This window comes from Pseudorasbora parva, chromosome 18, assembly GCF_024679245.1.
Source record: "Pseudorasbora parva isolate DD20220531a chromosome 18, ASM2467924v1, whole genome shotgun sequence".
NCBI lineage: Eukaryota > Metazoa > Chordata > Actinopteri > Cypriniformes > Gobionidae > Pseudorasbora > Pseudorasbora parva.
The window spans coordinates 18,814,466-18,827,589 of record NC_090189.1 but is presented as its reverse complement, the minus strand read 5'-3'; the positions used below and the strand labels follow the sequence as shown (position 1 = coordinate 18,827,589).

Sequence of the window (13,124 nt, the reverse complement as noted above, 5' to 3'; positions counted from 1 at the left end):
GCCTTTAAATAAATGAAAAAAGATAACTGCAAAAACACAAATGAATCAATGTGGAACGCAGCATGCAGTAATTCATCATTTCACAAAATGCTACAGTGCAAGTGTGTCTAATGCAACTTAAAGGAACATTTTGTCTTTGTAAGGACATCATACGATGGCAGTGGCATTACCACATGATTAAAGTCAAGCTCAAGGTCCTTCAAAATCTGTCATTCTATAGAGGTAATGGCTCCACATGGGTGTTATTTATGTGTCAAATATAGGCATGAATCAAACTGTCTACTCTGGTGTTCGCAGAAAGACAGCATTTTCAACCAGGGATCTGTGAAGACATATGAAGCAATGAATACTAATGACATTTATAACAATCTGAATGAACATTAACTTATAATCTGCATTACATATCATCATTGCAAGGGCCGTAATAAAAGTCATTAGGTGTTGCTAAGAAAATCTAGCTTTTGGTCTACAAGTCTTAACACATTATATTTCAATATACAGCTATGCAAAGGATATATGCAATTAATTGATTATAAAAGTTAAAACAGCTAAATATTGTGAAATATTACAATTTTAAAAATGTAAAATGTAATTTACTTGTGATGCCGAAGCTGAATTTTCCAAATCATTACTCCAGTCTTAAGTGTCACATGATCCAGCATTGTAATATGATTTGGTGCTTAAAACATTTCTTATTATTATCAATGTTGGAAACAGTTGTGCTGCTTAATATTTTAGTGGAAACGGTGAATAAAAAAGATTATTTGATGAATAAAAAGTTCAAAAGAACAACATTTATTTTAAATAGAAATCTAAAACTTTAAAGAATTACTTGATCACTTTTGATCAATTTAAAGCATCCTAAAAGTTTTAAAACTGCAAACTTTTGCTGAATCAGCATTCTCTTTTTAAAGGGTTAGTTCACCCAAAAATGAAATTGATGTCATTAATGACTCACCCTAATGTCGTTCCACACCTGTAAGACCTCCACTCATCTTCGGAACACAGTTTAAGATATTTTATATTTTAGTCCAAGAGCGCATCTAAGTGTATGCACACTATACTGTCCATGTCCAGAAAGGGAATAAAAACATCATCAAAGTAGTCCATATGTGACATCAGTTAGTTAATTAGAATCTCTTGAAGCATCAAAAATACATTTTGGTCCCAAAATAACAAAAACCACGACTTTATTCAGCATTGTCTTCTCGTCCGTGTTTGTGCTCAATCCTCATATAAAGATTCAAACGTTTATTGATTCATGATTCGGATCGCCAATGTCACGTGATTTCAGCAGTTTGGCAGTTTGACACACAATCCGAATCATGAATCAATAGACTGATTCCTAGCCGTTTGAATCTTTATTTGAGGATTGAACACAAACACGGACGAGAAGACAATGCTGAATAAAGTAGTCGTTTTTGTTATTTTGGGACCAAAATGTATTTTCAATGCTTCAAGAGATTCTAACTAAATAACTGATGTCACATATGGGCTACTTTGATGGTGTTTTTATTCCCTTTCTGGACATGGACAGTATAGTGTGCATACACTTAGATACACTATCGGACTAAATATAAAATATCTTAAACTGTGTTCCGAAGATTCATTAATGACATCAATTTCATTTTTGGGTGAAATAACCCTTTAATTAATTACTTTTTTTTTTCTTTTATCAAATCACTCTCCCAAAATCTGATGAATAAGATGAAATTTCAAGATGGGACTCGTGGGATGGGAAGCAAATGAGAATCTGTGTGATATTCCCGTGTGTAATATGACAATACGACAAGCGTGTTGTCATGTCTGCCTTATTACCCAAACCCATAACACAAGACCAAACCAGAGACATTTACACCAAATAACCCCATTCCTCATAAATAATAAAAAATAAAATACATAACCATAATGTTTACAAAGCACCCCTGTGGGGACTGCGCAATAACTTTTGCCATAATACAAGCAACTCCAAAAACTGATATAGCCTAAAACCCAACGGATGTACAAAATAAATAGGCTACGGTTTGTGCTGTCTTTCAAAAACCCCAAAACAACAAAAACAGTTCGCTTAATCGTGCTAAATCTATTTTTAAATTACACTCAACAGACTGTTTATTGGAAAGCCTCCATCCAACAACTAAAAACACAGGATGCTCGATCAAATTAGGCAGCTGATAAGCAGCTTCACAGCACCGAATTCTTTCCAAAAGTGCAATAAATAGCGTGCAGCTGAACTGACCTAGACAAGTTAATATGCGTGATCATTAAGCTGTAAGACAGAGTTGATGACCCAGAGGTTTATCCTGAAGCTGTTTGAAGAAAATGCAGCTATGCTTACAGATGGCTGGATGGTATTAGAGCTCTGACACATCACCTCTTGGCCGTGATGCAAAACGGCTAATACGCAATGTAATTTGTGCAAGCAACATTCAAATTATCCAAACACAAGTCAGAGGAGAGAGACTCGCCTCTGGCAAATAAACAACACTGTGACTAACTCGGTTCACGTTGCTCAGCTTCTAAGTGAATACTTCAGCTAGTAATTAGGAGTAGAAAAAAGAAAAAGGCTATATGTTGTGTAGTCTGGTATGATATAGCTAACCAACCAGGAATAAGAATGAAATGAATGCTGCTCTTCAATATTTCTAGACAGGAGGCTCGACAGGCAGGGTCAGGTAGCTGGGTAGGAAAAGTGGATCTATAACAATTATCTGAAATACTCTAGAGGCTGAAGCTCTGCATTCGGCTCTATTTATACTCACAAAACCAAAAACATCACCTCTGTCACTCACACCAGGAGCTGCCATTTATACCTTATCACCTTATTTCTGATTTGTAAGACTGAGAAGTGGATAGAAAAACAGGTTTTCATAGCAAATCTCATGATTTACATGTGATTTCTAATGGTTGCCGCAGTTGCTGTGCATTTTGAGTAGTTCTATAAGATACAAGCGCATCATACGCATCTCTCTCATCGATAAATACATGTGCTCAATCATTTTTGAGACCTGAGAAATGACCTAATTCATTTAATTTCGCATCTGATGTAAATGTCATTTCAGTTGTACATGACATGAGAAATGATCAACACTGTTATGTGGCCATCTGTTCAGTTGTATCAATGAAGTCTAATGTCTTTTAATAAAGCGTATATTGATTTCAGAAAGAGAATCGTATGACACACCACTTTTCTGTGGTTAGACTGCGTGTTTGTGTGAGAGATGAAGAGTGAAATTTTACTATTATAATACTTGGCAGCAAAATGTATTGCCAGTTCAGAGAATTACCCCGCTGACGAAAGGCTTTCTGCTTCCCTTGTGTAACTGATGTATTTAGCGAACAGGAAATGATGCAACTAAGTGTAAACACAATTGAAATGTGTCTAAGAGGACCATGTAATAAATCAGTACAGCCTGATTATACACAAATCTCTGCCCCCAAACAATACAAAGATCAGGGCCAAGTGACGTGACTAGTTTGTAATAAAACGTTGTTTAATTTAGATTTTACCAAGTAATGGTACATATATTTCAACAGCTATCAGAGGACAAGACTGCTTCACTATTTGGCATGAAAAACAAAGTAAAAAAACAGCTTTAAAATACAGAGAATATGTCACAAAACGTAACATACCTTTGACTGAAATCAGGGTAAACAATAATGGCAACCGAACAGCAATAGCAGCAAATTAAATGCAATGTTTACATCAAAATATAAAATGCTGTTTCACAAGAATACAAGGAAGAATCATTTATTTATATGCTCTAATATAACAACATAGCATCATATAAACATAACATAGTTATAGGCTATTTTAGTTTATCTCACTCTACAACAAATCCTTTAAAGTTAATGCTATTCAGAACAGAATAAGAATGAAAAATAAAAGCTATAAAATTCAATCCAAAACAAATTAAAGCGAAACTGAAACAGAAACTGGGATTGAGCTCACATAGCCTACCTCTCTCATTCGGTACAAATGTAAATGTTTTCATAATTTGCAGTGTATTTGGATGCTAAACTCTTATTTATTATGTAAACTAGGCTTTGCACTTCACTCATGTCCCAATATCGACATAAAAAAAATCATCCTTCGTATGCACAAAAGGTGTAAAAACGTAATACACAGAACACGATAACCGAATTGAGAGACTAAGTACTTTCGCGTCTAATTGCACTTGGATATTACAGTCGGCAATACTTAAACATAAAAATTATCAACTTTCATGATGATACAAGTGACAGTTCTGTCTAGGCTAGCCCCAGGCCCACCGGGCAGTCCTTATTGTCGAGCCCTGCAATGAGGGAATCCATGTTCATGTTGTTTATGCTGCTATCTGCGCATTTAAAACTAAACCACTTGAAAACAAATAGTTATTTTTTTTAATGTGTCACAGACACTTATCCATTCGATTCAATTTAATTGAATTCTAATTTAATATATGAGAGAAAAAAAAGAAATGATCAACCCTATTAAGCACTTTGTTTTATGATCTGTCCTGCTGACAGTGACTGTCTTTTTATTTCACGATTGAATGAATAGGATAAGTTAATATTACATACTGTTTATTTGCATTTATTTTGGATTTATTGTCAGTACATGGGCTCAAAGCTTGGATGGGAAACTGTGTGTGTGTGGATATGTCTGTCTGCCACGACTGAAGACCATTTTTGACCAGAAAAAGCTTTGAAATTAAGAGAACACCAATCTGAAAAACATCTGTGTTTGTAGTCAACGTGTCAAACTGGGTAACTGGGTGAAAAAACAAAGCTTTTTCCATAACGCTCCATTTTTACTATAATGCTGCTTGAAGTGTAGACAATTTTCAGTGATAAACCTACTCTTACAATAACGGTTTTGTTAATAACTCTATGGGAGGGGGGGAAAAAATGCTGAAGTATAATCTGTAGTTTTTATAAAAGCCCTGAAGTTATCAAAAGTCTGGCGGATTCCGTGACAAATGAATGGACCGGAATTTTTCCGGTCCACGTATCAAGAAGAATGAGTAAACATTGTTCATTTACATATACTGCCAACACTGTAACGATACAAAGCAGGTTGAAAATCAGCAAGGTTACACTTTAATGGCCAAACACCACATTCAAACCCTCACAATGTAGCTTAACTTTAAAATCATATAAAATATATTCATAATATTCAATAGTCGCTTATACCTACTATAGAGAGAGCACGCAGGCAGAGAAGCGCTCAAGGACAACAACAGTCTCACTTTACACAAACACACCTAACGTGAAGATACAGATGCATAATAATGCTGCTCCATTTCAAAGCTGTGTAGACATAGTGTCAGAGTATCAGACAGGGACAAATTGCAGACGTTCAAAGACAAAAACACTGATAAAAGAAAGAAAAAGAGAGAGAGAAAGACTGGGAATGGAGAACATGGGGTTGCTGCACTCACCGGTGAGAACAGCTTTAGCGGACGGGTCAGCCAGGTCCAGGGCAGACTTGCCGTCGGTGTTGCGGATGTTGGGATCGGCGCCGTGCTGGAGCAGAACTGTGCAGGGAAAACACAAGCAGTATCGTAACTCAGGCAGACAGAGGCTGCTGCTGGGGCCGCTTGCACCGCTGACTGGGAGCGCTTGCCTCGGCATGGTGCAGACATAAACACACATCGCGCACCAGCGCACCAGGAGCAGCAGCGAAAACAGCCCGCACGGAAAAACACACACTGCAGTGAGACGGGGGGGAAAAGCCCATGTTATTGAGAGAGAGTCCGACTCCAGACATGTGACGGGAACTCGGGTATGAGAGTGGAATATCAAAGCATCGATCCTCTCCGCTGCCCCCTGAGAGAAAGAAACAGAGGCGACGAGAGCCGTTCGCCGGCGCTCTGCTATTGATACCCAAGTAACACAGAGCACCTAGAGCGAGTAGCGTCTATCAACTGTCTCCAATCCTCTTCTCTCTTTCTCTCTCTCTCTCTCTCTACAACAACATACGCGTGTACTAACGTTCGCATCCCCTCCCTCTGCCCACCCTCTCCAATTCACTACCCTCCTCAGTAACACTTCCACACATCTCGCGCTCCCTACAATTCATCTCACAGATCTGTGGCATCAGAGAGGAATTACACAGAATACTTCGTATGATTTGAAGCCATTTTCCATTGCTTCAAATCATAGGGAACGCTTGGTACTAAAGATTTCAAAATCCACTAACTGACTAATCAGTTTTTAAGAAGACTTCCATTCACCTAGAAATTATTTATTTAATTGTGCAGGGACAGTTTACTGTACTTGTACTTTGACGCATTTATTTTACATAATACTCGTTTTTGCATTCCAAAACCATTATCTTAAGAGGAGAGCTCACTCAAAATTCTGTCATCATTTGCATCACCCTCATGATGTTATAAACCTGTATGACCGACTGACTTCTGCTAAACACAAAAGAAGATATTTTTAATAATGTTGGTAACCAAATCGTTTTAACGACCATTTAGTGACTTCTATTGCATGGAGAAAACACTACATTGAATCATATTTCTTAAAATATCCTTTTTTTGTATGCATATTCACAGAAAGTTATACAGGTTTGTAATGGCATGAGGGTGGGTAAATAAAGACAGAATCTTAATTTTTTTGTGTGAACCATCCCTTCAAAAACACAGCACTCATGGCACATTGAGCACAAACCAGTATTTTGTAATTTCATTTTTTTGGATTATTTCACTGTCCAATCAATGTCCCATATTGAAGGTTATGAAAACAAATACAGTGACCATATGTATAGGCTATGCCATATAATATGTGAATTCTTCTAGCATTTTAACATCAACCAAAAACAAGTAAAATTCACTAAACTAAAAATGAAAAATAAAAACAAAAGTACAGACTAAATGTTAAGTGCTAGGAGGAACTCTTTCTGAACTTAGAAATTATTTCAGCCGACATTTCATTACCCCATTACAATAATCACTTTAGGTACAGCTGTCATAAAAATACACTTACTTGTAGGTTCAAAATTCTACATATAGCACATTTAATGTCCAACAGCAAATAATTTAGCAAAATGTAGCTATATTTTAGTGCTCAGCAGTGCTCGCTCACTGAAGTCTGTGAAGTTTAGCGGAGACTTGCTTGCAAAAGGCTCCACTCTTGACCGCACAGTAGAAATATTTATTATTTCTTTAACTTTCTATTAACATTTACAGATGGAGAATATACCCATGAAATGGAAGATATGTACTGAGGTACACACCACATCTCAAACGTATTAAATAGTGCAAGTATCTGTCAGCACGTGTAGGTTATCTATCAGAGCATCTGACAGGGCAAGACTATAGGCTCCGATAAGCCGTTCTGAAGCGTAAAGTAGTTGCCATCTTGCCAGCGCGTCATTGTACATCACCCCTGGATAACAGAAAATGGGCAAAGAGCTGGGATGTGAGCGGAGCTGAGGTGATGCAATGACTGTAGGCGGCAGATAAATGGCTATTTACCTGTCACTCAAAGTAACCACGCCCTTAATTATGCAGAACTTTAAGGCTTTATATAATGTAAACGAATGAGTTATACAAAAAAATTCACCCCCCTCACAGTTGTCATGAAGGGCAAAATTAGCCGTATACCAAAACCACAATTTGTATCAGGCAGTAAACATGTTTTTTGTTGCTGTAAATTTGGGAATTTTAACATGAAGCTCAATAAGATTCTGCTCCCTTCTGGAGCCTCTCCCTAGTGACCAGTTGAGGAATTGCAGTTTAAATTACTTCCATAAAACCACAATCACACGGGCCTTAGGAATTAACGCTTCCATTGTACTTTAAATGGTTGACATCATGTGTTGCCGAACTGAATTGTGGGTTCCATCGTGTCGCTTCACTCGCGTTGCAAGTGGCAGAAGTTCGCACCGGACGCGAATGCCGCAAATAGGACACGTGAACATTTTGAACCATTCGCTTCATTTGCGCGTGACATTCACTACACAACAGACGCACATCATAAGAGGGCTTCTGCCAGGTGGTTCGTCTTGTTAAAAAATGGCTGACATGGCACTGACTTAGATTGTTTGACTGAATTACACGTTCACGACGCTCAATTCGCCTCACGCCATTCGCGGGAATCGCGCTGCAGAATGCCAATTCGCGTCTCTGCATTGACTTAACATGTAAATCATTCGTGTCTGGTGTTCTACTGTGTCTCTGGACCGGAACAGACTGCGTGAGTGGTGCGGAGGCTTGCGCAACATTAACACACAACCAGACTTAATTCGCTCCAATGGAAAGCACATTTACACTGTCTGAATTGTTTCATATCCCATATAACAGAGTACTATGTATGTGCTAATCACCAAATTGGCAAATTTCAGCCGCATCTTCAGCCTCTATTTACAATGTAGAGGACGGGTGCTTTACATTATAGAGTGCATTTGATTGGACGGAAAATCTAATGAGAAAATCTACTTAGATTAAGTGCAAAGTGATCTGATCCATATTGGTGGAAGATTCAAGAATTATCTTTCATATACAAATGTTGAAATTGTTTTGGGGCACAATGTCTTACAGATACTGCAAGCCTAACTTACTTATTCTAAAAGCCAAAAAACGTTGCAATTTGATTTTGACTTTAATAAAAAGCATATCGCATGTTTAGGACAAATTGGATTATGGACTTTGCGAGCAATGTGCATTTTACTATTTTTCAGATTTGCTCAACTACTGCCGCTTCCTATATTGTTTATAAAAAATATATTGAACAAACTTGATATACAACCCAGTACATTGTAAAATAAGTTAGTTAATTCGTTAATTGAATGTCTTGGTTGTTGTACAATTTGTCAACCATCATCAACCTATCCATCTTCTTTGAAGAAAAAAAAAAGAATCTAATAACTGCAAGCTTAAAACACTTGCACAGCCACTAAAAACAACTTTTTACTTACTTTTTTTGGAGGGGTGGGGTAGATTTGACCACACTAATCGATTTGATCGACTTTGCCACCAGAGTAGACAATTTCTCAGCGCAGTTACAACGCTTCTGCTAAAAATTGATAAAACACTCACTAGTTGTCTTATCATTTGTTTGATGACTAGTCAGGTTTCACGACTCGTTCTCCACCAGAGAAAAACAACAACTTTTCTTTCTTTTATAATCTTCCACAAGATTTATTTTAATTTTATTTTAAATAATGTTCGTTTGAACTTCCTATTCATCAAAGAATCCTATTAAATATCAAATTATTACAACGTTATCAAAATGTTTTTTGAGCACCAAATATCGGCACATTAGAAACATTTTTGAAGGATCGAGTGACGTTGAAGACTCAAGTAATGATGCTGAAAAATGTGCTTTACTATACAGGATTAAATACTTTTAAAACAGAAAGCAGCTATTTTAAAATTTAATAATATTTCAAAACAATAGTGTTTTTACTGTATCTAGCGTCAAATAAAAGCAGCCTTGCTGAGAAGAACAAAAGCCTTCAAAAAGGCTTTTTTTTTTTTATCTTACCGACCTCAAATCTTTGAACGATAGTGTTGTTGATGACCATCATGTTGGAACCGACAAAAGCATATGCTTTACAAAAAAGCTGTTCTCAAAACACTACAGTGTCAAATCTTTAAAGCCTGAGAAAGAAACAAGTGAAGGAATTCTGGCAAAGAATCTTGTAACTAAAAAAAGAAGAGCAATCTTGTGTTGCGCGAGTATGATTGTATTGCTATTGCTATGCCGGTGACTCATAGGTCATACATTTCTCATCAGAAAAAACACAGTTTCGACAAGCATTAAACCAGTGTGAAATACACCACTGCATCAAAGGAGGACTCGGGATTTGATGCAGAAAAATACGGGATGAGGAAAGGGGTTTAGCTAAGTGGGAAGATACAGCTACCATCAGCCCTCTCAGTCAAATTAATATGCACTAAAGGCCCCACAGAGACCACATTTGCATACACTGGTGTCATGAAAGCACTTGAGCGGTGGGCTGCTGTGGGGCGGGTGGGGACAGAGGGTTGGAAGTGTCGGTGTGATGCTATGGCGTGATTAAAATTCACTGCTGTGCTTATGACAGCATGCCTATCCATCAGACGACAGGCAGAGGGGACATTTCGGTAACCTCGCACTGCAGGCGATCTCCCACCCTATGAGACGCATCTACGTTGTTGGCATGCTTATACATACTGGAGGGTCAATACAAATGCTTTTTTTTTGTCTGGATAGAATCATTTTGCGCCATATAGTGTTGTCAAAAGTACCAAATTAGGTACCAAGACGGTACTTAAATTTTTAACACGTGATGCAATCGTGAAATGCCTCTGATTTGCCATTGTGGTCACATGCTCATCGGGTATACCTGTGATTGGCTACAAAGATCAGAGCATGGGAGCGTTTGAATGTGTTTTGAAAGCGAGAGCGATGGCACAAGTTCGCTAATAGACGCTCCAGTGTGTAGCTTGGTGAAGAGCGTCATTGATGTATATTTGCAACATGTTTTTGAAGTGTTGATCATTGTAGCCAATATAGGGTTGGGCATCGAGAACCGGTTCTAAATTTGGATCGCCAATGTCACGTGATTTCAGCAGTTTGGCAGTTTGACACGCGATCGAAACAGCTGAAATCACGTGACACTGGCAATCCGAATCATTGAACGATTCATTGATTCGTGACCGTTTTACTCTTATTTCAGGAACAAGGACGAGAAGACAATGCTGAATAAAGTCTTGTTTTTGGTTATTTTTGGACCAAAATGTATTTCCGATGCTTCAAGAGGTTCTAATTAACTAACTGATGTCATGGATTCCTTTGATGATGTTTTTATTAGCTTTCTGGACATGGACAGTAAAGTGTGCATAGACTGCATATGCTCTGCGACTAAAATATAAAATATCTTAAACTGTGTTCCGAAGATGAGCGGAGGTCTTACAGGTGTGGAACAACATTATGATTTGGAACTTATGATTGGCCCAAAGCATGCATCTTACTTCAGAGTGTTCTGACTTCATACGTGAATATACCGTGTACTGAATATGCGTTCACACAGCCGGAACCAATTTGCCAGTATTTTCAAAAAGGTCCTGTTCACACATGATCTGTTCACACATGATCTGTTACCGGTAATATATCAGTAAATACTGTATGTGTGAAAAGGGCTATAAAAGGTTTCATTAGTATTCTTTGGTAACACTTTCAAATAAAGATCCATTCATTAGTTAAACTAACAATGAAAAATATGTCTAAATCAATTATTAATCTGAGTTAATGTTAATCAAGATTTAGTGATACATTATTAAAACCAAAACATGAACTAACAATGTTCATTTGTATTTTTTAACTAACACTATTAAATAATAATAACTTCTGTACCAAATGTAGCTATTTCTCATTGTTAATGTTAGTTACATAGTGTAAGTTGCACTATGTAGTATTTTCGCACTAGTCCAGTGTTATATATTTTGTTCAGCTGAGTTCTTACAATATCCTATATGTTTCCAACTATTTGTAAAATGTGAAAAAGTTGCTATTTTAACCAAGGAGCCGGGACGTCCGTTTTATTTGGCAGTAACACAGAAACGCTCTTAGCAGCGTGCAACAAGTGTCACAACAGACTTAAACTTATTAAACACATGTAAATGTATCTAAAATGATAAACAGAGCTGCATTACCTCATACTCCTGACTGGAAAAGCGGAAATGGCACCCGCGACTGTCCCCCTTCATAATTAAAGTCCCGTTGCTCGCGAGCCGTGTGTTGGGCAACAATCGCTCCAGCAGCCTTGCTCAGCTCCTTCAACATTCGCCTCTTCTCTGCTTTATAGTACAGTAACGTTAATAACCGCATAACCGCTAACTACTTAGACCTTATTGTTAAGTGTTACCTATTGTTCTTTATAATTCTTTTGCACTGTAATCTGTTTGAAACAATTTGTTACGTTATATATTTTTGTATTGTTTCAATTTTGCAACTTATGTCAATATCATGATAATACTGAATATTGTGATAAAAGCTTCAGCAATTATCACAAAATGAAAATGTGATAGTCATATCCCTAATCACGGACAATCTTACATGTCACTGACCCTGAAATAAACAAGGAAAAATGCATGCTCAGGATACAAAGGAAAGTGCCAATGAACCAACAGCATTAAAAAAAAATGCAGAGACCTACAGTTGGTCATAAGGACCTTCTGAATAAACAACAGCCGCCACGTGTGCAGTAATTGGTGGTTGGAGTGTGATCAGCAGAGTGGGGTAATTATGGCCATACACTGAGAGGACTGATTACCAGAGCTTCAGAGAGAACATGGGTGCTTGGGTTAATGCATAAGCATGTACAAATCCCTGCTGTTCTAACAGGATCCAGAGAGGCTCGGATACACACATATCAGACACAGCCATCTCTGCAATGTGCGTTCATTAAATTTCACAACATACTTAGACAACGGTGAAAATGCCCATTAGTGCCAAGTGAAATCATTAGCAATTTGATAAACCCAGATGGGATTGGAAGAAAAGAATTGCAGGCTCGGAAAACACGCATGCACACATATTATCCGGGATTGAAGGCGTGCGCTAGGGACGTTCATGATTGATTGATTTATTGATCATTAATTTTAACCCCAGCATGCACAATAATAGTTAATAGGAGTGGACAGCTAATACTCAAGAGTGTATCATTTAAACTTGTTCACGGAGTAGAAAAGTAGGGAACCAGGAGTAAAGGTAAAAAAAAAATATATTCAACATGCTGTCGCCATTACAGTCATCCATCTTTGAGGCAAGGAATGACGAAACGACCTCTAATTTCAAACTGCCCCCCTGCAGCTTTGGGCTGATGGGCACAAAAATTAATGAGAGGAGAACAGCAGCAATCCTAATTAGCAGAGGGGATGCTAATTATTTATTCATTATGAACAAAGGGCAGAGGTGAAGACACTTGTTGAGTGCAGAAAGGATGAAGATCCGGTAGGAAAACAGCTTTTATTCATGAAATAATATAGAGGGACAGATCTAGCATAGTAAACTAGCATGTGCTGTTTACTATTTTTGGGGGGGATTTGGAAAAATTATTTTGCATCAACGTTAACCCTCTGGGCCTCCTTAGTCGGAACTACATTTAAAAATTAACGTTGAAAAAATATCAAATGTTATGCTTTAAT

At 37.6% G+C, this 13,124-nt stretch overlaps 1 protein-coding gene across 6 annotated transcripts in view; it reads right to left on the bottom strand.

Annotated features, from left to right (window-relative positions):
* Positions 1-13,124, bottom strand: part of tnksa (tankyrase, TRF1-interacting ankyrin-related ADP-ribose polymerase a) — a 118,568-nt gene that overhangs the window by 93,885 nt on the left and 11,559 nt on the right. For 4 of the 6 annotated variants that reach the window (XM_067424338.1, XM_067424337.1, XM_067424340.1 and 1 more), the window contains exon 3: positions 5,424-5,519. The exons of the other annotated variants lie outside the window; for them this stretch is intronic. In XM_067424338.1, the coding sequence (XP_067280439.1) occupies positions 5,424-5,519 (96 nt within the window). The remainder of the gene's footprint in view (positions 1-5,423; positions 5,520-13,124) is intronic. 6 annotated transcript variants of the gene reach the window in all.